The sequence below is a fragment of the Portunus trituberculatus genome, chromosome 47, assembly GCF_017591435.1.
Source record: "Portunus trituberculatus isolate SZX2019 chromosome 47, ASM1759143v1, whole genome shotgun sequence".
Classification (NCBI taxonomy): Eukaryota; Metazoa; Arthropoda; class Malacostraca; order Decapoda; family Portunidae; genus Portunus; species Portunus trituberculatus.
The window spans coordinates 10,563,035-10,587,796 of record NC_059301.1 but is presented as its reverse complement, the minus strand read 5'-3'; the positions used below and the strand labels follow the sequence as shown (position 1 = coordinate 10,587,796).

Sequence of the window (24,762 nt, the reverse complement as noted above, 5' to 3'; positions counted from 1 at the left end):
ATTCATTAGAGTAAACAAATAACGCAAAAGTTTGAAATAAACTGTATTTTCTGCAACCATACACTTTGTAATTAGATATACAAAATCAGAAGTTGAAGTGGAAAGATTTTTTGAAAGATTTACCCTGTGACGACAATAAATGTCTGAAGAGCATTGGCCTAGACTAGAGGAATACACACTCAGTACGTGTATCAACAATGACTTTCTAAACCAGCATTTTGTGTACACTTTATGTTCATGTCTTAAGAATAAGTAGTGAGTGGATCTCGATGACCGGAAAGTTTCGTGTGAGTAACAAATGAAGTCTTTAGTGTTCGTTTAACGTAGCGAGGAAGTTACATACTATGTAGGTGTCAGTCAAACCAATCAAACAACACGTGCTAATACGATAGCAAAGTGGAAACTTTGCGTTAAGGTGATCGCTGGAATTAGGATGAGGAGGATGAGGATGAGGATGAGGATGATGATGAGGAAGAGGAGTAGGTGCAGGATTGGGGGAGGAGGAGGAGGAGGAGGAGGAGGAGGAGGAGGAGGAGGAGGAGGAGGAGGAGGAGGAGGAGGAGGAGGAAGAGGAGGAGGAGGAGGAGAAGAGGGGTTAATACGGAGCAGGTAACATTGGCAATCACCAGTGGGTGGTCACAGTGTCGCAAGTGTGGTATAGAAAGGATGCATTGAGGCGACGGCCTGCGTGTCATCACCAAACCACACCAGTAACATCTCAGTGCTGGGAGCGCCGGCAACCGTGAACTCGTGCAGTTCTTGATCAGCTGCGGCAACACATCTCGATCCTCAAGGAGTGTAAAAGACACAAGTTTGTGACGGTTGACACGTACTACTGTCTTGTACTTATTGGAGTCAGTCTGATGATTCCTTGAATTAGTGTTTAAGGTTTCGAGGACATAATTCATCTTCAACACAATGCCAAATTTATCAATAAGATTTCATCAGAAACGAAGAACTCGATTCGATTTTGATTTCTGCCCATGCCAGCAGTCATAACATATTTGATGCAGAGAGAAAAAGAGAGAGTGAGTGTGTGTGTGTGTGTGTGTGTGTGTGTGTGTGTGTGTGTGTGTGTGTGTGTGTGTGTGTGTGTGTGTGTGTGTGTGTGTGTGTGTGTGTGTGTGTGTGTGTGTGTGTGTGTGTGTGTGTGTGTGTGTGTGTGTGTGTGTGTGTGTGTGTGTGTGTGTGTGTGTGTGTGTGTGTGTCATTCATAACAGTGCATCATACCAAAATTTCATGCTGAAACTGACATGACTGCAGATCTAAACCATTACTATTTTCATCACAGCGTGTGAGATGACAAGGACTGGGCAGCGGCACAAAGTTGAAGAGTAAGGCGATGGACAACGTGTGACCTTGAGGCAGAGAATGAATATGCCGCAGGGTGAGGAACGACTCCCTTCGACAGTTGGATATATATGCCGGCCAGCAGGCTTTTGACAAGGATGGCCACAACAACGACAACGATAACGATGACGACTAGGAAGACGCCATGACGCTGACAGTGACCTTTTACGTGAAGTGCGTAGTGGCGGTGGGCTGGGACGTGTCGCCCTCATCCCGGATCAACATCTTGCCGTCAGACCTGAACTCTCTTGGACGCTTTATTCTTGACCGGGGACTGGTCTGGCCTAGGGGACTTTAGCGGCACGGTATCGGAGGAACCCGGCAGTGGGTGAGGGTAGCTTAAGTCTGGATGAAGGAAGCGATTACGGAGAGGTTCCTGGCGACACAGAGCCAGCCATTCCTCCCTGTGAGACTCGCTGGCAGGGCCCCATGACTCCTTGGGTGTGAAACCGGATTTGAGGCGCTGCGGTAACAAAAAGAAATATGAGAAGACAGATATTTGATCTATACTGAACGTACGTGATAAGTGTTAGTATCATTAAATAACTTGTGGGACAACAGAACAGAAGATAAATTTAAAGAATACATGAAAATAAAGCGTGATCTACAGTATATCATATGTGCCTATTGATCTACTACTGTACTACTGAACTACATGTGAGGGGCCATGATTATATGCTGGAACGAGAGATGGGAGCCTGCGAACATGAAGGAGGCAGACTAGCTTATACAAAATTGAAGCTACACTGTGAAGGTTACTAAGGCAAGACAAAAGGTTACTGCTATCGAAAGGACACAAACAGAGGTTAGTGGGAGACAGAGAGAAAGCCACGGACTGATTGATGACGTAAAGTTTGTCCATACAAGGTAATTCAGGATGCTGAAGTGACATAATAATAAACTTCTTCCTTATGAGGATTCAGCGAAGCAAGTTACGTAATGTACCAGGTTGTGAAAAGGAAAAGTACACAAGTGACAAGTATGAGAACAAAAAAAGACTAACTATATATAAATGTGTGATTGGAAGGTAATAAAGATGGTTATATGATTATGATAGACACGGAAATGATGATTCGTTGAAGGAAAAACCAAAAAAACGTGACAGCTATGACGTCAAAAAGAAATCAATACAAAATAACAACCGGCACAAGTGAGCCAGTGCACGGGATGAGGTACTGAGAAGGCGTAGCATTTGTAACAACACTGTTAACATAATATAGGGAAAAATAAAAAAGAAACATAGCACAGTAAAAAAAATCTAGACAACAACAGCAACAGCAACAATGAGAGTGATAAGTAATATATAAGAAACCACAAAGAAAATAGAACAACAGGTGGAAGTAAAGAATAGAAAAAGCAAGCTACGAGTATGAATGGCTAGAGAGAGAGAGAGAGAGAGAGAGAGAGAGAGAGAGAGAGAGAGAGAGAGAGAGAGAGAGAGTGTGTGTGTGTGTGTGTGTGTGTGTGTGTACCTTGCATGGGTTGCCTTTAGAGCCACACGTGAGGTAGTACACAATGTAGATGGGCACGGCAGCCATGGAGGTAATGGCGCTTAACCAGCCGATGGTCTGCGCCCAGCTCGGCAGCTCCTTCCCGCCGTAACTTGCCGGGGCGCTGCTCACCACCGTGTTGATGAAGATAAACTGCCACAGAGGCAAAGGGAACCGATGAATAGAGTTCAGAGAATGAGACGGGAGGACATGGATAAACCAATAATACTTTAATGTGTTGCTAGTAAACATCTACACTAAGCTAGAGGAGGATCAACATCTGGAAGGAATTTTTGAAAGAAGAAAGATAATTACCTCTTACGATACAATTTTTCTTTCGCACAAAACATCTCTAAGTTTATGAGAGTTTGGCGAAGAAATACAAAGGAAAGAGAGAAGAAAAAGGAGAAAGAGAGAGAAAAAAAAAAAAAACACACAAGAAAAGATAGATAATTTGATATTAAAGAATAACTGAGTAAATCAAAAGAAAGACTGACACACACACACACACACACACACACACACACACACACACACACACACACACACACACACACACACACTCACCAGAATTCCGAGGGGCGTTACCACCAGCCACGAGCCATACCAGAAGTAGTTGATCCTCTCACCAGTCATCATCTGAAGATCCCGCACGGTTTTCCCGGCGCCTGACACCACCACCGTGACACAGAGGATGGAGAGTAAACACATCAGTATAGTGAAAGAATGTGGCACTGGAAGGGTTGTTTTTTTATCAAATTTGAACAAGAAAATGCAAGTTTGTTAGCAATGAAGACTTTAACAAGAGAACCTTACACCAAAGAAAGAATCTTATTGAATAGATAAGGAGAAAAAAAATGAGACGTATCTGACATACAGATCCATATACATCAGGTTCTCTCTCTCTCTCTCTCTCTCTCTCTCTCTCAGCTCACCATAAATGAAGCCGAAGACAAGGATCTCACACAGACAGTTCAGGATGAGAGTGTAGGAGGAGCTGTACCAGTCCACCAGCGCCAGCCAGTACATCCCACCCTGAGGATGCGCCAACACCAACACGTTATGCACCTCCACTACACATGCGATTACATGAAGGCAGACTTTATGAACTATTATTGACGACTGCCAATTGACGAGGTAAGTCATGTATATCCTGAAACACTGATGATTGCTGAAGGTCAAAAAAAGTTCGCGTATAAAAACAAGCCCCCGTGCCGCCAAGGAATTCAAAGACACGCTGAGAAGTGTACGAAAAGATACCGGTATAGCAACACTCCAAGCAGGTCCTTATTCTGAAACACTTCCTTGCCGCACCTTCACCATTTTCAAAAGGCTCTAGTTGAAGAGACACGGGCTTTTAAGGATGTTTCTGTAATTCTAGTGACATGTTAATAAGTTTTCTGCATTATCAACAGGACAGATACTCTTTGGAACCCGGCTAGTTGTCTCTGTATAGTCTTTGAAAATGGTCTTGGTGAGAGAGATAAATGTTTCTGAATATAGCGCCTAGATGCTATGAGTACAGGCATTAAGCTATGACGAAGTGACACTAAAAATCCTTCTTAGTTATCGGGAATACGACTAAAAACACCTAATGACTATCAAAGCTACCATTGCTGCTGCCAAGATTCTTATCACAACTACCACTGTGTCAGCTCTAACTCTCTTCTCTTCTTTTCTTCTTCTTCTTCTTCTTCTTCTTCTTCTTCTTCTTCTTCTTCTTCTTCTTCTACTATTCTTCCTCTTCCTCCTCTTCCTCTTCTTTATCATTATCATTTGTTTTCTGCCTCCACCATCAAGAGTTATTTAGAATGCATGCTGTAGATGTTGTTGCTGCTACTACCACTACTACATCTACTTATACTACTACTTCTACCACTACAACAACAACAACAACAACAACAACTACTACTACTACTACTACTACTACTACTACTACTACTACTACTACTACTACTACGGCCATCACTTCCAGACGCCATACCACCATACCACCCTCTGCTCACCCTGGTACAGAAGACCAGGGACACCAACACGTCCATGAAACAGACAACGAAGGTCACGAGGCTGCGATGGGGACGCAGCCTCGGGTACTCGTCCACAAGAGACACAGTCAGGTTCTCAATGTGGGCAATCTGCGGACGAACAAAGCATGGTGGTGGAATGAAAGGCTGTGTCTAGCTGTGAGGGTGTAATGGTGTATATAAATAGACGGACTTAACCGATTCAGTGCTGAGGGGCATTTTTATCATGATTTTTGGGTATAATTAGACGATTTTATTTATATTATGAAGGGTCTATGGAGGTTAGATGGTTAATGGACACAGTTTTCACTATTTCAATCCCTATGTAAGTTATTAAGCTGCATAAAATCGTGAAATGGTTACCAGAATGAATATGGAAACGCGGCATGGTACTGAAGGGTTAAAGATGAATTTACGTAAGATTCAATAACAGACTTCAGGTGGTATACAGATTTTGTAACTCTCTGGCTCATTTTTCTTTTTTCTTTAACTGTTTCTCTTTTCTATCTAAGACATGGATTATTACAAGTATTATTATGGAGTATTAAAAGTTTTATGGCGTTCATATCTCATTGATATTTACTGCACAATGAATGATGTATCTCTTTTTATAGATAATTTCGATCATTCACTACAAGAAATTTTTCGAGACTAAAATGTTCACGAAGTATTTTAAGGTGTAGAAACTGTGCGTGCTTATTTTTTTCCCTCAATTTCTTTGAGTATGTCAATGACAAGCTTCCTTCGCACTAGAAATGTCAAGTACACACACACACACACACACACACACACACTCTCTCTCTCTCTCTCTCTCTCTCTCTCTCTCTCTCTCTCTCTCTCTCTGACATTTAGCTCTCGTAACCTTTAATTTGTTTTCTTTTCTCACATTTACTACATTCTTCCACTCTTGATCTAATTTTCTAACCTCTTAATGGGAACTACTTTATATTTCATTATTCTGTACCTTTTTTTAGGAGATATCATTCAGCTAACATAACTTTTAAGCCAATTTTCCTCCTTGATTCACTGGATAACATGTAACTGATCGATTCCCAACCATCCACCCACAACCCTCCACACTCTCTCTCTCCCTCTCTCTCTCTCTCTTACCATTGAGTCGATACCGAGGAAGAATATCATTAGGAAGAAGAGAACGGCCCAGAGAGGAGCAAAGGGCATCAGGGAGAGCGCCTCAGGATACGTTATGAACACAAGCGACGGACCTGCGAGGGGAGAGAAGTTAAGAATTAAGAAAGCAAAGGAAAAACAAGGAGTAACAGCTCTCTCAGTACTGATGATGTTGTTGATGGTAAATCTGATATGTATTGGTAAGATGTAGAGTAGAGTAATAGGTGTAGGATGTTTGATTTCTCTCTCTCTCTTTATCTCTCTCTCTCTCTCTCTCTCTCTCTCTCTCTCTCTCTCTCTCTCTCTCTCAAACCTTTTTTTCATTTCCTTTCCACATGTTTTTGCTTTTTTCCAACTCCATATTTTTGTTCGTATTATAATATTCTCTCTCTCTCTCTCTCTCTCTCTCTCTCTCTCTCTCTCTCTCTCTCTCTCTCTCTCTCTCTCTCTTACAAACCTCCCTTTTCCTTCTCTTCTTTGCAATTATCACCTTTTCTAATTCCTTTTCTCACACATTTCTCCCTTTCCTCCTTCATTTAATTCTTTCCCTCACACATTCATCTCTTCACTGTTTTCCGACACATGTATTCACAATCCCATCTCTCCTTTTCCCTTTCTTTCTTCCCCCGTCTCTCACTCACTCACTCACCAGCAGCCGTCACTTTCTCGACAGAGGTGCCGGTGCGGTGAGCCATGAAACCCAGCACGGAGAACACCACGAAGCCTGCCAGGATGGAGGTGAAACAGTTGAGCAGCGGCACCACCAAGGCGTCACGCTGGCACCTGTTGCGGAACTTGTTGTAGGAACCGAGTGAGGTCAGGATACCCCAGCCAGGCCCCAGAGAGTAGAAGATCTGAGCCGCAGCTGCCGCCCACACCTGAGAGAGAGAGAGAGAGAGAGAGAGAGAGAGAGAGAGAGAGAGAGAGAGAGAGAGAGAGAGAGAGAGAGAGAGAGAGAGAGAGAGAGAGATTTTTAATGATGTTTCTGTCGTTGTGGTGCCAAAATACACCAGTCGACAAAACAGTTAATATCTCCACTACATAGTCACCACCACTATCTATACATATTTCCCCCGCCCCACCCCCTGGCACACTTTTTTACACAAGGCTCCAGCAACACACCACCACTAATCTCAATACCACACCACTCTCGCAACACATCAACTATCATCCCCAACACACAGCAACCTCAGCGACAAGTAACCTTCAATCACCGTAGCTCTTCCCTTCCCACCTTGAGGTCAGTCAGCTTGGAGAAGTTTGGGTTGAGGTAGAAGTAGATGCCGTCCCAGGCCCCGGGCAATGTGAGGCCGCGGAAGAGCAACGTGAACAGCATGATGAAAGGAAACGTGGCAGTGAACCAAACCACCTGAAAATGAGACGGTGATGTTGGAGACAAGAAAGGGAGGACAGAGAGGGAGCGAGGGAAGGAGGGAGTTGGAGCTGGAGGAGGTGGTGGTGGTGGTGGTGGTGGTGGTAGTTGTGGTGGTGGTAGTTGTGGTGGTGTAGATTAAACGAAATTAGTTCTGGCCTATTTTTTTTTTTTTTTGTTCTTCTTTTATTACGTTGCTAAATACATCCAGTCACATGCTTCATTCATTTCACCTCTCTTCCATCCTTTTATCTTCAATAGAGCTTCTTTCTTCCTCTCTATCATAACTCTTTTCCTCATTCTCACTCCTCATTTTTTCTCACGACTCCTTTCTTTCCTTCTTCCTCCACAACACATAAACAACAGCATCTTTCTAGTCATCCATTTCTCTTCCTTAGCATTTAATTCTCTTTTATAATTAAACTTTCAATCCTTATTTTCTTCTTTTCTTCTTTCCTTTTATCATGTGACCGCCGTTGTAGTGTTTAAGTATCTATATAAGAAAAACAATATCACTCAATCAATCATTCCTTTCTTTCTTTTCTTACTCACCACACTTAACAACAGGGACATGTTTCTCAATTCACCCATCATAATATTCTTCCGCAAACTCATAACTGCTCTCTCAACACTCACTTCCTTCCCTCGCTCCTCGGCGCGCCCAATACCTTGCCGAACACATTGATGCCCTTGAAGACGCAGAGGAAGACGAACACCCACGTAAACAGAGAGGCACCAACCACTGGCCACCGGAACCCCGCTAGCTCCGTCATGCTCCCAGACAGCTCCAGAATGTGTTTACTGCCGGAGAAACAGGTACATTGAACGAACTGGTGAGGAAGGCTCTTAGAGAAGCGAAAGAGGGCCCGAAACAGGTATAGAATACGTAAATGTGAACTATATAGATGCAAAAAAAACACATACATAGAAACACCAAGTCTGCTTACACACGAGTCATTCTGAGGTACGACTGATACACATGTCAGAGTGGTCCGTATGGCGAAACAGGCCAGAAAGAAGAACCACTATAGATTCAGTATCATCACAAAATCTACATGCTATTGATTTTGCTCTCCTCATACGCCATCGCCGTCGTCATCGCCCGTCATTGAGGATGCATCTGCGGCGTCTGAACAGGCCACAGTTAGAGAGTTTGACACCATAACAAATTACTTAAAATCAAACAACACCAAATTTCTGTTAATAATTTGTTGCTGTAGTCATGCTCCTCAACTCGCTGACCATTGTTATATTCAATTATGAAGTAAATTTTTTAAGACTATGAAATACGAGACTTTAAAATGCACACGATGATCTTTGGAAAATGATATAAATAGATGAATCAAGAGTAAATAAAAACATGGATAAAGAATGAAAAAAAGAAAGTTACGCGCATACACTGAGTTCTCCACGCAACAGTATGTGGTTGACTTGGTTCACTTGACTCGTCAGTAAAAGTGGCCACTATGGAAAGGCTCCAGGCCATTCTGTCAAGCGAAAGACTATATAGCAGTGTTGTAGAGGGCATCTGTATCTCTCTGCCATACTCGTCTCGTTAGCACACTCGTCAAATCAAGAAGGCAATATAAGACCGTGCAACCAGTGATTCAAACGCGTGATTACTCGTAGTTCCGCCACGAAACAACTCTTAAAAACTCGCCTTGACGGAGGTGCAGTAGAAATAGGGAGGAAAGGAAATAAAGGGAGAATAAACTCATGTAAAATAACAATGAATAAATGAACACACTGAAGTTAAAGGGAGACAGGAACACAAACAAACACTCACTGGAAGAATTCGTCTGCCGGGGAGGGCGGGGCGGCATCGCTGGAGTTGAGAGTGAAGTTGTAGTAATTCTCCGTCTGTTGAGGTTTGTTGGGTTAGTGGTGCCTGCCTCCCACCCTCCCTCCCTTCATCTTTTGGAGACATTATCAACTTCACCTTATGGATATGCTTCTTTCTTTCTTTTCTTTCTTTCTTTCTTCCCTTCCTTCCTTTCTTTATCTTCTTTCGCATAGTGACTTTTTTTTTCTTTAATCTCGTACACTCATTCACTCGATCACTATCTCTTTCCTTCTCTCTACTGTTGGTTTTATGAAATTAATGTTTGATTGACATTTGCTTTTGATATTAAGCTTATTCTTATACTAATGTTATTGCTTTCATAAAACTTCCTGATTTCATTCTCTCTCTCTCTCTCTCTCTCTCTCTCTCTCTCTCTCTCTCTCTCTCTGCCCCCAAATTTCCTCCACTCCACCCCAAACACAACAGCAGACCACTCTTCCTTTTTTCCTCTTTTCAACATTTTCATCCTCTAGTTGTGCTCTCATCCCACTGTCTCCCCTTCCTTCCCTCCCTCCCATCCTTCCCCCTGCCCTTCCGGTGACCCACGCCGCTGCACTCCGGACTATTCCACGCGTTGTCGCAGGTGGACCACGGGAGGATGCTGCTGAAGGAATGGCAGAGGTAGACAAGCGGGTAAGCGATGATCACGTTGTACACAGTCACAAACACGAGGTTCACCAGGAAAGTTGCGTAGCCAGCTCCTGTACAGAGCAAAGATTGGTGTGTTTAGCCCCTTAACTGTTAATTATGAGGGCAGTGTTTATTTACCTTTTTTTTCTGACCCCAGTACCCGTTGTAGTGATTTGAAGGCAGTCGACCATCACTTAGCTTGCATAATTTAGTAGCACATACATGCGCATTCACTCACACGCATGCACACAAAGCGGAAGGACACACACACACACACACACACACACACACACACACACACACCTTAATTTTCTATCCCCATACAGAAATAATTGAAATATACTAAAAGAATGAAATTCACTACATCAAATTAAAGGAGAATGGACACTAAGATACTAAGATCACATGAATGTAGTTCAGGCCCAGCACGCTATAATAATCACAATGGTAAATACAAGTTAATAAATACACTCACCCTTGAGAATAGGACACACTCGGTACAGAGTGAGGCAAGACGAGGAGGTGAACTGGCCCAGCGAGGACTCCAGCAGGTACAAGGGCAGACCGATCAGCACCAGCGTGAGCACATATGGTATCAGGAAAGCTCCTTGAGGAAGGTGACCAAACACATAACTTGAGCTTATAAAGTGAATTATGAGTTTGTAATGGAAATGTTTGATGTACTATAAAAAGACAGGATTTTCCCATGAAACTGCTTAGTTTTGATAATAGAAAAATATAAAAATTTATCAAAATATCTGATTCATGATGAAATAGATATTTGTTTATAGTAAATCTTCGGATGGAAGTTTATGAAAGAAGTACATATATTCTTCATGGAAATAAGTAGTTTTAACAAAATAACGTGATTTTTTATTGAAATTTGGAGTTTATGCTAAAAGTTATGCATGACTCAAAATTAGAACATAAATTTCATGCAGTAAAACAGATAATTCATGATTGAATTACCTCATGAGAAAAATAGTATAAAGCAATTCCAGAACAATTCCAGGTTAAGATATAATTCCAATCTTAATACAGAGAATCTGGCGGAAGGAAACCATTGCATGATGGAAACAGATGCTGTTTGATATAACAGATTGTTTAAAAGAGATTTACTATGTTACGTCAGATATAAATATTCCGTGATGTAAGTAAAGACCTCACAGTGGACAATATTTTTTGTGTTATTAGATTTCAAGGCTTATGAAAGAAATACAAAGCTCATTTTCATGACTGAATACTGCAAAACAATATGCACTACTGTTGCATTCACATCCTGCAACTTCTACGACTACGGTTGCAACCACAACCATGACTCACCCCCGCCGTTCATGTAGCAGAGGTAAGGAAAGCGCCACACATTGGCCAGCCCGATGGCAAAGCCCGCCACGGAGAGGAAGTAATCCCACTTGTTCTGCCACAGACCTCGCTCAACGCTGCCTGTGTGTGGTTGTGTGTGTGTGTGTGTGTGTGTGTGTGTGTGTGTGTGTGCGTAGAGAATTTTTAAGGTTATTGTCTAACTTTTATTGTTATTCTTATTTACTATTTTGGTTCATTTTCATCTAAGAATATAGGAACATGAAAATAAGGAAAGTTGAAGGAGCCGTCAGGATTGTACGTGACATTCGCATATTTTCACCTATCATCTATATCCATGAATTCGTCTAATCGTCTTCCAGAGCTCCCTAATGACTCGTCAAGAACAACTTGATTTATGAGTCCATTCTTCCAATAATTGAGACCAAAATCCTTCTTAACTCTTTCGAAACTGAACTTTTAAAGGTTGAACCCACTTTTTTCTGTCCTGATTAGTGACTCCTAAGATTTACCTTATGTATCCTTTGTTATATCACTTTTACCACTTGAAGGTCTCTATTAGATCCACTTTTAAGATGCAGATAGTAGATTCAAAAGTTTCAATTTCCATTTCTCAGAGAGATATCTCACCCCTTGTATATTTCTAAACATTCTCATCTTTAATGAGCCAGCCGTATATATATATATATATATATATATATATATATATATATATATATATATATATATATATATATATATATATATATATATATATATATATATATATATATATATATATATATATATATATATATATATATATATATATATATATATATATATATATATATATATATATATATATATATATATATATATATATATATATATATATATATATATATATATTTTTTTTTTTTTTTTGTCTTATAAGGGAATCATAACTGCACAGCATCAAGATGAGATATGATCAGTGGCAAATATGATTTTGATATTATTTGAAAACTTCAATTTAAGACACTACTAAAGAATGATCGTAATACCTTATCTATTCTTATTGTGCCTTTAGATAATCAGTGTTATTGTACTCAGTTCTAGAATTACTGTAGCTTTCAGTCATTAGGGAACAACAACAACAACAGCAACAACAACAACAACAACGACAATAAACACCTACCTGAGTCCTGCGAGAGGGACATTTTTCGTGATATGAGCGCTTCCTCCTGCATCTCCGGAACCACGCCCTCCTCTTGCACCGCCTGGCACACACACACACACACACACACACACACACACACACACACACACACACACACACACACACACGAAAAGGAAAGTTTATTGATAGTGAAAAAATAATATCACACACACACACACACACACACACACACACACACACACACACACACACACACACACACACACACACACACACACACACACACACACACACACACAGACAAGAAGAGAAGAAAGGCAATTCCATATTCTCAATATCGTAATATCGCAATGAGTGTGAATTCATAGAGTTACAAAGTGAAAAGAAAAAAAAAAAAACGATATCATCACATGTGTCTGGTTTCCGATCATTATATTTCATACACTTATTTATATGAAAATATGCGATAATCAAATATTTTAGAGACTTCCAATATCAATTAATACGCAGGTGATGATAAAACACACACACACACACACACACACACACACACACACACACACACACATCTGTCCTAACGAGTGATTTATTTATTTACTTTTACTTTACAAGGTTATTGCTGACAAAAATTTAAAACAAAACAAAAAATACATTAAAGTGAATGAAAATTGGAATAAAAATGAATATAAAAATATGATTAGTTTTAAAGGCTGATAAATAAAAAAGGTAAACGTAAAGAGGTGTGATGGTAGTGATAGATGTACTAGTAACTCCAAAAACTTTCACCATTATTGTTATTATTATTGCTATTATTATTATTATTATTATTATTATTATTATTATTATTATTGTTATTATTATTATGTATTTATACTTTATATTTTCTATTAATGTTGGTGCTATTGTTCTTGTTGTTCTTGTTGTCGTCATTACAATTTTTTGCATTTTCTGTTCTTTTTTTCTGACATGATCATTCTTACATACCGTGACGTCATAAGATGGGAAACGTTTGCGTCAATAAATAATTACAAAATATTTAAATAACAGCCATGATCTCTCTCTCTCTCTCTCTCTCTCTCTCTCTCTCTCTTATCTAGATGGTTTTTTTCTGAATTACACACACACACACACACACACACACACACACACACACACACACACACACACACACACACACACACACACATGTATATCATTATTTTGTCCTAATTTTTCTCCTTTATGGTTTTCTGTATTAGTCTCTTTAACATTCATTTACTTTTTTACTTATTCAATTTTTTTTTTTTTCAAGGGTAGCGCACGCGTGTTTATCTTCACCAACTTATTAACTTTGAAATTACCGCAAATTTCAGGGACGGCTCGGATATCCATCTCGTAATTAGGATTATTAGCTAATGATTGCAATACACACACCTCAGTTCTAGCTTTTATTGATTGATAATGTTGATTACGATACCAATCAATTCAGAATATGAAATTTCCGATATCGTGTATATGTTCTTTTTTTTTTTATGTAGGAAAGAGAGGCAGCAAAGAGCAAAAAAAAAAAAAAAATAAATAAATAAATAAATAAATAGAATAAAAAAAGGAAAGTGTGTGTGTGCCTGGGGGGGCGGTCAAATCTACTAAGGATAGTCTCAATGTTCTATTAGTAAACAAATTAAACATGTTCCCCCTTCATTTTATTAGTTTTCTTTCCTGATCTGAGCATGTCATCCGTCTTTCATTTTTCATAGTCCTCTTTTCCTATACACTTTTTTTTTTTTTTTTTTTTGCGAGGAGGGGCGTACAAGGTGGGAGAGAGAGAGAGAGAGAGAGAGAGAGAGAGAGAGAGAGAGAGAGAGAGAGAGAGAGAGTGTGTGTGTGTGTGTGTGTGTGTGTGTGTGTGTGTGTGTGTGTGTGTGTGTGTGTGTGTGATGAAAAAAAAATTTCTTGCACCTACCTCTCCCGTAGTTGCTTCATTTCGTTCCTCGTTTACAAGTGGAGTTCCTTCCCTTCCTCCTCCACCTCCTCCTCCTCCCTCAGCATTTCCTCCTCCACCTCCTGCTCCTTCATTTGCTTCCATTGCACTCAGCTTGCCTTTATGAGGAGAAAAAATAAATAATGAAAATTCGGATGAAAATTTCACTATTTCTCCTAATATTTTTACCACCACTTCTGCCGCCGTTAAAGCTTCTCATAAACACCCCAAGCTTAACCTAACATTGCATATCATAGGGAATTTCACAGCCAAAAATCATGTGTGCGGTATGTGTGGACAGGAGAAATTCACGTAAGAGTAAGTGATGGTAAGTTCTCTTAAAGGAAACTTCAAGAATCGGGTGTATTTTCTTAGCTTCCTGTAATGGCCCAGGAATGACAAGTGGGATCGCATGGAATGGGAAATTTCTTCATCTCATAATAAATGCAGTGAACGTTTTTTGCACAGTGTTGTTTTGATAATTCACTTACTAACTACTCCTACATACAGAGAGCTAAAAATGTTCTGTCTGTCGCAGCAGTTTTCCGGTAATGACAGCTGACAAACTCACATTCCTGTAAATCTTCTTCATGCGAACTATCTGCGACATGCACCGGTAATAATCCACTGGGCGATGGACGTTCTAGAATACAGCCAGCTCTCTATAAGATATGAGCTAATTCATTACGTAACACTTCCTCGAACATCGAATACTCAGATCTCAGATAATTATACGAGTAGCTACTAGAATAAAAAAAACATAAATAAAAGAGTTGCATTATACAACCTCTTCAAAGGTAATTGTTTGGTACAAAACTAAGGTTCTTCAGTCCAACGGTAATGCAAGAATACAATAATACACAAACATACACACTTGCTGTCAAAAATATAAGAAACAGAGAGAGAGAGAGAGAGAGAGAGAGAGAGAGAGAGAGAGAGAGAGAGAGAGAGAGAGAGAGAGAGAGAGATGAGGGGTGAGGGGGGGCTGGGAAAGGTCGTGTGTAGACACCTTATATAACTACATTTCGTATACGGATAGGGAAGTGGACTTTACTTCTGGTTCCTACATCTTATATACATTTTCCTTTCTTTTTATTTATCTAATTCCTTAACTACAACGCTACCTTCAACTCTTATCACTTAGGATGTCGCCACCTACACCTCGTTCAAACTTGCTGCTTTGGCCATCTTGTGGATTCGTGACATATTATTACACTAGTGAATTGAATACTCGATTGGCGACATAATTACCAGTAGGTTGTCCACGCAAGTGTTGAGGGTTGTGCCTCATGAATCTTTCACACCCACGCCACTGCCGCACACCACTCTACCTCACCCGGCCCAGGCCACACCTCTTATCGCCGTCATCGCCATTCATTTACCAGGAAGGTAATTATTCGCGGAAAATTGTAGTGGGTAGAGCGTTTGTGGTTGATATTTGGTGAACTTGCAATTTATGAAACAATATATAATCAAAACACAAACACTGAGTTCAAATCGCACACATTTTTTTGAGTAATGTTATGAATGTTCTAAATGTACACATAAGATCAAAAGAAAGACAAAAAAGATAAGCGTCGCTGTTCTTATGAACGATGTCAGGGCGGCGTCAGAAGTGTGACACTGTGACTTGGTCAGATGCAGCGTAAGTTGTTTTGCTGAGGCAAGTTCATCGTTGGATTCACTCAGAAGTGTTCTGCCAGCCGTGAAAATTACGGAGTATTGAGAATTTTGTAGTTAATTCACTGACCGTATAGACAGTGTGAAAGACGGCAGGGAGCGTGACCGTCAGGCGCTCCCATAGTTCACACAGCTATGACGAAGCTCTCCTGAGTGCCACTTCAGAAACATTGCTAGTTCCCAAGAATGATTACAATGTCAACTGCACAAAAGATGAAAACGTGATTACTTGATTATGCAAACCCGCCCTCTCTCTCTCTCTCTCTCTCTCTCTCTCTCTCTCTTGGCATTTATTAAGGTTTTGATAATATAAACTCTTTGCCCTGCGTGGCATTGTTTTCCCTGTATATGTGTGTGTGTGTGTGTGTGTGTGTGTGTGTGTGTGTGTGTGTGGGTGGGTGGGTGCTCCATGCTGGCTGCATTACTAATATGTATAATGTATTGTGTTGCCTGGCGCAATTGCGCAATAAATTAATCAAATCAATCAAATCTCTCTCTCTCTCTCTCTCTCTCTCTCTCTCTCTCTCTCTCTCTCTCTCTCTCTTTCTTCACTTCGTTCGCCCTCCGTCCCAGAGATGTAGCTACTGCTGAAGCCTTGCTGACTCTCGTTCTAGCTCAGCACGGGACGCCTCACACTCCGCGCCTTGAATTAGGGTGAAAGGAATTTGTTTCTTCACACACAACGTGAATATCTCTTTGTTTTCCTGTGTCCCAAATAGAAGCGTCAAGAATGATAACTGATGACGATTTTACACTTTCAATGAAGAAAGTGTGGCATGAATTTGTTTATTCGCTACTTATGTGGGTGGTTCTCCTCCCCTTCCCTCCTCTCTCTCTCTCTCTCTCTCTCTCTCTCTCTCTCTCTCTCTCTCTCTCTCTCTCTCTCTCTCGAGCCTTTTTTATTATTGCCTTTTTACTGTTTCCTCATTAAATTGGCCAAGAGTGCATTTATGAGAATGAGCTGGCAGGTGGCCACACACACACACACACACATACGAACGGACGCACACTGGCTTGAGTGTTTTGGTTCTCGCGTGTCAGCAGCTTGATGGGGAACGCAGCGGCGTGGCCACCTTCACATACAAGTAGCCACAAAGTGCTTGGGTCCTCATGATGCTAGTGAAATAATGATACTTTAATTACCGAGTCTATTTTCCTATACATAATCACAGCCTGAAATTTGTAGAATCCCTGTGCAAAGAGGGAAAATGTCTATAACATCACACCACTTGGCAGCCTGACGTGAGAACCACACTCATGTTGCGAGCAGCGATTGTACTCTTTGACGATGAAAGATTCTTACTTTTACCCAGAGGTTAGACTATAGGTACAATAAACTCTTTGCAGGACGGCAATATTCTCCGTCACAACTCTAACACGTAATCTTAATAACGTGGGTAATTACACACGCACTCCCACACACACATACACACACACACACACACACACACACACACACACACACACACACACACACACACACACACACGCTCGCGCGCGCGCAAACTATCCTGACACTTATTCTAAATATCTCCATAAATACATAATCAAACTAGCACACGCGTACCTAATTACCAGCAGTGACCTGTACATACACACACAGACACACACTCACACATCCACCCACACACACACACACACACACACACACACACACACACACACACACACACACACACACACACACACACACTATTTGTTCTTCTATCTATTCTCAGGTGCTGACGTGGCTGATAAGGAGCAAAGGTGCCTCTAAACCATCATTACCACTGGCCAATATTTCTTCTCAGGAATTTGCTCACCACCCACCTATCACCTCATAACTCGTCAGGCTTGCAAAGGAGTTCACGATGCATCAAATGGCTATAGAACAAGAACGAAATGCAGCGTTAAAACCCCATAAAAGCTAAATAGATATCCTACTAGAACAAACAGCAAAATATACAGCAAAATCATTGGTTCGATGAATTACGCGAACTATTCAGCTTGGCCTCTCTGTCAGCCTCGCTCTGATGGACCAGCCACTTTTACTACTGCTGAATTCCTCAATAATCACTTTGTGTCAATCTGCGAACAGCAACCCCTCTCCTCCTACTTACCAGTTCACACTTTTCCACCAACTGTTCATCATTTCAAATTGTACAAAGGACTTTAACTCTTTCACTACTGGGACGCATTTTTATTATGAGTTTTGGTGTGATGTGATTAGGCGTTTTATTGACATTAGGAAGGGTCTATGGAGGTCAGAAGATTAATGGCCACATAAGTTTCAGAAGCTGTGTAAAATCACCAAAAAGTAAGCAGAATGAATATAGAAAAGCGTCATGTTACTGAAGGGTTTAAAACTTCAGATTCAGATAAAAGACACTATATTTTACGATACACATTATCAAAAGATCCCCAACGGAATTGGCCAAGACTCTAACATTAAAGCAACATTCTAACAGAACATGGGCTCATCTAGCTACAATCATAAAAGTCATCTTAACTCACTGGCAAAACTACTAACCACGCCATCTTCATCTGGTGCGCCCAATAGTGATCACTACCCTGCCCTGTCTCCTAATCATAGAAAATCCGACGCAGAATTTGAGGACACTATTTAGGTAAGTTTGGGATAAGCTTGATCACAGTAACCTCCTAACTTTACCTGTAACAAAGCAGACTGATCCCTCTCAACTTCTTATTTTCTTGGATTTTATAATTAAGGCTGAGAAGTAACGAAATGAATACAGAGTTGGTTTAAGGATGGGAAAATGTCCTTCGCTATAGAATGACAGATCTTCACGTGATTCAGGACAACAACATATACGCCAAAGAATGGGTCAAACACGCAGCGAGAACTTATTGATGTGGAGAGAACGTGCGTGCTGAGACCCATAGTAATCTTTCATGTATAGGACAGTAAAACCTAAACGTCCAGTTCTGCCACGTGGCACTGTTACACTGAATGACACTCACCTCATCCTCCAAGTCTCAGCAGCGGTATTTTGAGACATTTTGGTTTCTCAACTATATTCAAAAGCCATAAAGATTGTAAATTTGGTTCTTATGTTTTCATCTAGATATGATACAGAATCCTCAAACTATCACTATAATCATGAAACCACTCGAATCTCTTAAAAGTAATACACTGAAGAAGACATGGAAACGTTTAAAAATGATCAAATTTAAGATTCAGGTGATGGTAACGTTTAATGTTCCATGCAATCGAATTGAATGAACAGTTGTGCTTCTGAGTACCACATTCAGTAATAACTGAGATTAAAATGAAGGTTTGCATCAACATTTTTCTTTAGAGTTTGAAACTAAGGAAGAAGTTGCAAAAGTAACTGTATGCATCAAATTAACTATGAATTAGCTTACCATTAGATACAAACAATTTCCTTTGTAACTTTTCCATCAGACTGAAACTTCGATCCTGTAAACAAAATAAATCGTAAACTATATTTAATGGGAATTGATGCAAAGCACAAGGGAAACCAAAACAAATGATGCAATAAAATTATTGTTCGGTAACTTTGCCCGAACACTATTCTTCTTCCTACTTAAAGTTTCTCTGACTAACATAAACAGCACATTATCATGATCTTTTATAGTATTGACTGACAAATACATTTTTTGTGGTAATTTCTTTCCACGTTAAGCTTAATACTCTAGCCGAGTAACGCCATTCAGTAGAACTCAGAAGTTACATACAGAACAAAGGACGGCATAACACATCGCAGAGGACACCTAACCGACGCCGCCTAATGAAGACCAACCAGTCTTTAAATATAAGGATGTTATGTATTTCAGACTTAGAATAAACACACACACACACACACACACACACACACACACACACACACACACACACACACACACACACACTGACCAATATTCTTGAGACTTCCATAACTGTGAGTAAATCCATACATACGTAGAGCAGAAAGCATGCACGGTACACCCGACCGATAACAATAACAAAGACTGGCGTACACACACGCACACAAAGCACACGAACGCACACACACACACACACACACACACACACACACACACACACACACAGAAAATATTTGAAAAAAAAGCTTTAAAAGACTACTTTTTATGTAAGAGGGAAAAACCGGCCAAGGGTAAAACAAATAAATTGAAAAAAATATGAAAAAAGTCCCATTACGGTGCCTGTCCTTAGAGAAGTTAAGTAGCAATATAGTAGGAAGGAAACTCCGAGGATGGTATGGAAGTCTTTTTTTCTGTCAATTTTGAATTTTGCATGAAGAATGTATTTGTATATAAATACATATAGTTTTGTGTGAAGGAAGAGACTTATCTTTAGAGGGCAGGCTGTGACTACCCCCTTATGTTGTAACACACAAAGGAAACGTTCAGTGAGGTCACAGTTGTCTTTAATGATTAGTTCACAGCCCCACCCCCCATGAACCAGTGCTATTAGACCTCACTGGGAGTAATTATCGTTTTGGTAGGTGTTTACTGCAACCTCCTTGCAGGAAAGCTAAATGTTGACAGAAAAAAAATAATAACGATAATAAAAATTATGGTGATGATAACTTTTCGTACATAAGGCAAGAAGTATGAAGCTACTTGAATACAGAAGTAGTCCAAAACAAAGAAAATTACAAGAAATACGAATATCACGCAGTAAATAAAGAGACGGGAAAGCACGAACATACATTTTTCTTCCCTGTACAGCTTTATCCAAATAACATACACCATCCCAACGACGTCTCTTACACACACAACGTCGTAGATACCGATAAATAAAAGAAGGCTAAAACACTAATCGGACCAGCAAACAACCGCCTCCCAACCTCTCCACTCACACACACACACACACACACACCTGAGGACACCATTGCCCCGTCACACGCTGGCTGGTGCCCGTGACACGTATGACAAGCGCGGTACTCTGAGCACACGTCACACGCTTGCTGCTGCTGGTGGCCTGACAGGTGGTGGTTGGGATGGCACAGTGCACACCTCTCCTCACCGATCGCCATCCTGCTACTGACTCGCTCACTCACTCACCGACACGTGCACTTGGAAAAACACCCGTACGAATGGAAGGTCCCCACTCCAGCAGCCAATCACGCCACAGCAGGTCACCGCTATTCATTGGTCATTGGTTTGTCAGGCAGTGTGGTCCCATGACGTATTGGGTATCTGGTCTTGGTTGCTTTGTAATGGACAGATCACAAGATGGCGGTGTAGCTTCTAATGATACGATTGGTGATGACGTCAAATTGTTATGTCCTTCCTTTATTGCATCAAGTTAAAACGAAGGACCTTATCACTCTTGTATTGATCGAATGTATTTGGTTGACCTTTTACAATCTCTTTCTCCACCACCACCTCTCGTCCTTCACCACCACCACCATCACCACCACCACCATCATCTCCTCCTACTCCTCCTCTGCTGCGTTCCACCTCACCTTCTATTGTCCCTTTTGTAATGCTTCAGAACTGGGTTACACTTGCGATCGATAACTCTACATTACGTACAAATTGCGTGTTTTATGGTGATATTATAAGTGAATCACCAGCAGGTACTACAAGACTGACAAGTAAAATATGAACTAAAGCAAGTACCGTACGTCAACAGATACTGAGTCATGCACTTATCTAACAACACAGAACATCAATTCTTGGAAGTGTGCTTTATAACCCCGTGCTTTCTTAGATGACCCAATAAGAGATTGGTTCGGTTCTCATACAAAGTTTGACCGTTAATGAATCTCAATGTTTGTCTGAACTTTCACTAGACTATTAATAATAAAAAAAAAAAAAAGAAAACGCCCACTTTAAGTTATCAGAATTAATCAAAATACATTTTTGGATATGTCAGGAGTCAGTGAAAGAAGATGAACGAACCAGATTTTGACATTTCTTACTGATGAACATTCTTATGATAGACTGAAGGATATGATTTGGCATGATCTCAAGTTAAGCTATACAGGCTTTGAGATTCAGGCGAAGGAAGGCTATTTTACCGAATGTTAGTCCTTAGTGTTTGAGAATGCATACCTGGCGTCCCTCACTCTTTTACAGGTAATATAATGCCACATTTCTTCCTTTGACTGTTCAACTGCAAGAGTGGAACACATTCTGGCTCTCGTACTTTTTGCGAAGACCTCCATTCTTGGAAATCTCTATTTTCCTTCCATGGAGTCAGGTGGAGAGTCCTTTGCTTATAATGACACCGGGCTGAACAGCTCGCCATGAACGAGGGCACGCTGTGTGCCATGCACCAGACACTGGCAGTAGGAGGTATCCCTTTGGGGTGAGAGGGCTCACGTCATGACAGTGGATGGGGAGTGGTGTGTGGCAGGTCATTGCTCATAGCGAGCCGTGTGAGACGCGGCAAGGTTGTATCCATGGTAAAAACCTTGGTTGTATCGTCACTGCCCTCACACCCACGGGACTGCTGGGGCGAACCCTTGGGCAGGACGGGTTCGTGCTGGTGGCCGTGTAGGTAGAGGAACTGCAAAGTCATATAGCTATCGCCACGCCCGCATCGTTATCGTGGAAACTCGCACTGTTATCGTGGAAACTCTCGTTGTGTGGAATCGCATAGTTATCGTGCAAACTCGCATCGTTTTCGTGGAATCTCCCATCGATATCGTGGAATCGCATCGTTATTTTCGTTAAGGCAACGTATAATCATCATCATTTGTTTATTTATTTATCTAAACATCAAATTTGTTATCATTTTTTTCAGTTTATATAGTATGATGATAAATTGCATGTTATCAAAGAGCAGGTCAAAGTCCTCTGTGACAAAAGTCCAGCAAATCTCGATATTTTTTCTCTAACACATATCGTATAGATGAAATACATACTACTTAACATCAATGTGGAATGACGATACAGATTTTAATTTCCACATTTCGCTTGAAAGATGCGTTTAGAACCTTTTACATTGACGTTGTAATGTAATTGTAGTAATAATCATAATTCAAGTACATGCCTCTGAATCTTAGTATGTTCCATTGCTTCTTTTTCGTAACTATCTATGCATTTATTATTACTTTTTAACAAATCTATGTCGATGAAGAAGGTTATGTTCAAGCCACGATGGATAGTAAATTAAGTATGTTGAATGGTTATAAACAGCTTTTCATTTCAAGGTGTTAGCGCAAGACAACAGTGGCTGAATGCGTGTGTTGCTCCCTATAAGATGTCCACAGAGAACCAAAAGGGCATGATATTGGAAATGGAGAAGGGAAGATTGCGAGGGATTCAGCTTTTATTATTACAGAGTATTCGATTAAACTGTCGCAGCCACATCACCGCTTACGACCATCGACACACACGTCAACCTGGATATTCATCAAAGCCTTATACTGATCAGGCATTGCTCACCGTCCATTGTATGTGGTTATGATTAAAGAGCTACTGTTATAGAAGAGCATAGAAAACAATGGCATCAAAGACGTCCTTCTCTTATTCTTAGTATTCTTACTCTCACTGCTAATATTACTGATATATTTAAGAGTGGTAACAGTAATAGTAGTTGTAGTAGTAGTAGTTGTAGTAGTAGTAGTAGTAGTAGTAGTAGTAGTAGTAGTAGTAGTAGTGGTAGTAGTTGTAATAACAGTAGTAGTAGTAGTAGTAGTAGTAGTAGTAGTAGTAGTAGTAACAATAGCAGTATTAGTAATAGTAGCAGCAGCAGCAGCAGCAGTGGCAGCAGCAGCAGCAGCAGCAGCAGCAGCAGCAGCAGCAGCAGCAGCAGCAGCAGCAGCAGCAGTGGTGGTGGTGGTGGTGGTGGTGGTGTGGTAGTAGTGGCAGCAGCAGCAGCAGCAGCAGCAGCAGCAGGCAGCAGCAGCAGCAGCAGCAGCAGTAGTAGTAGTAGTAGTAGTAGTAGTAGTAGTAGTATGAGTAGTAATAGTAATAACAATAGTAGTGGTGGTAGTAGTAGTAGTAGTATTAGTATTAGTAGTAGTTGTATTAGTAGTAATAGTGGTGGTGGTAGCAGTAGTAGTAGTAGTAGTGGAATTACGTGTTTATAGTGGTAGATAAGTAAAATGATGGAGTTAATCTAGATATCTGGCTGATAATGTGTCGAGTGAAGCGGAAACCTGAAGGGAAGATAACACAACTTTATGGATATGGACAATGGGGAAACAGATTTTACTTCCATTACACCCTAAGTGTCACGTGTAGATGAACTGCTTTCCTGTAGCTTCCCTTATGTCTTGATAATCTTAAGCTCATGTGAAAAAGGGGATGCCTGTTAGCCACGGACAGTGTGAGTGTTGGCTCAAGTGAAGCGCGACAAAGGTTCACTGGCATTAGCTTCACTCTCACACCATGTATTGACGATTACACTCAATAGGTACTGCACACACACACACACACACACACACACACACACACACACACACACATTTCAGGTTTTCGCGCTTATTTTTTTCCTGAGTTACCTAGGCAGACACGCACATGCTCGTACATCTGTCAATAACGATTGACGTACACACACACACACACACACACACACACACACACACAGAAGAAGAAGAAGAAGAAGAAGAAGAAGAAGAAGAAGAAGAAGAAGAAGAAGAGAGAGAGAGAGAGAGAGAGAGAGAGAGAGAGAGAGAGAGAGAGAGAGAGAGAGACCTTCAACAAATTACGTTTCATTGCTATATATTTTGTCGTATGTTCTCCTACAAGCATCCACATTTTCAAACCGAGAATACTACGTAGTGTCATAGTGTCATACTTGAAACATCAGCAGAGAAACTAAACACAGTAGCCGCACTAGTTGGGGCATTCTGACCGCGTTAACCAGCATAAAATTGCATGTATTTGTTATAGTCTGTCT

At 40.7% G+C, this 24,762-nt stretch overlaps 3 protein-coding genes across 3 annotated transcripts in view; all 3 read right to left on the bottom strand.

Moving 5' to 3' along the window:
* Positions 1-25: 25 nt before the first annotated feature.
* On the bottom strand, positions 26-9,612 carry LOC123520694 (sodium- and chloride-dependent glycine transporter 2-like). Its single transcript, XM_045283223.1, has 10 exons — positions 9,151-9,612; positions 8,033-8,165; positions 7,227-7,361; positions 6,642-6,870; positions 5,975-6,087; positions 4,847-4,975; positions 3,776-3,875; positions 3,408-3,508; positions 2,823-2,993; positions 26-1,813 (listed from the first exon to the last, which is right to left on the bottom strand). Exons 2-10 carry the CDS (start codon positions 8,135-8,137, stop codon positions 1,583-1,585), a joined length of 1,314 nt encoding a protein of 437 aa, XP_045139158.1. The 5' UTR covers positions 8,138-8,165; positions 9,151-9,612; the 3' UTR covers positions 26-1,582.
* Positions 8,460-12,338, bottom strand: LOC123498137 (sodium-dependent serotonin transporter-like). Its single transcript, XM_045245311.1, has 5 exons — positions 12,317-12,338; positions 10,313-10,444; positions 9,754-9,908; positions 9,151-9,224; positions 8,460-8,493 (listed from the first exon to the last, which is right to left on the bottom strand). The coding sequence occupies exons 1-5, from the start codon at positions 12,336-12,338 to the stop codon at positions 8,460-8,462; spliced, it is 417 nt and encodes a 138-aa protein (XP_045101246.1).
* Positions 12,339-14,252: 1,914 nt separating this feature from the next.
* LOC123520693 (pecanex-like protein 4) overlaps positions 14,253-24,762 on the bottom strand; it is a 54,284-nt gene continuing 43,774 nt past the window's right edge. Inside the window, exon 18 of the mRNA XM_045283222.1 lies at positions 14,253-14,377. Within this exon, the coding sequence (XP_045139157.1) occupies positions 14,369-14,377 (9 nt within the window). The 3' untranslated portion in view covers positions 14,253-14,368. The remainder of the gene's footprint in view (positions 14,378-24,762) is intronic.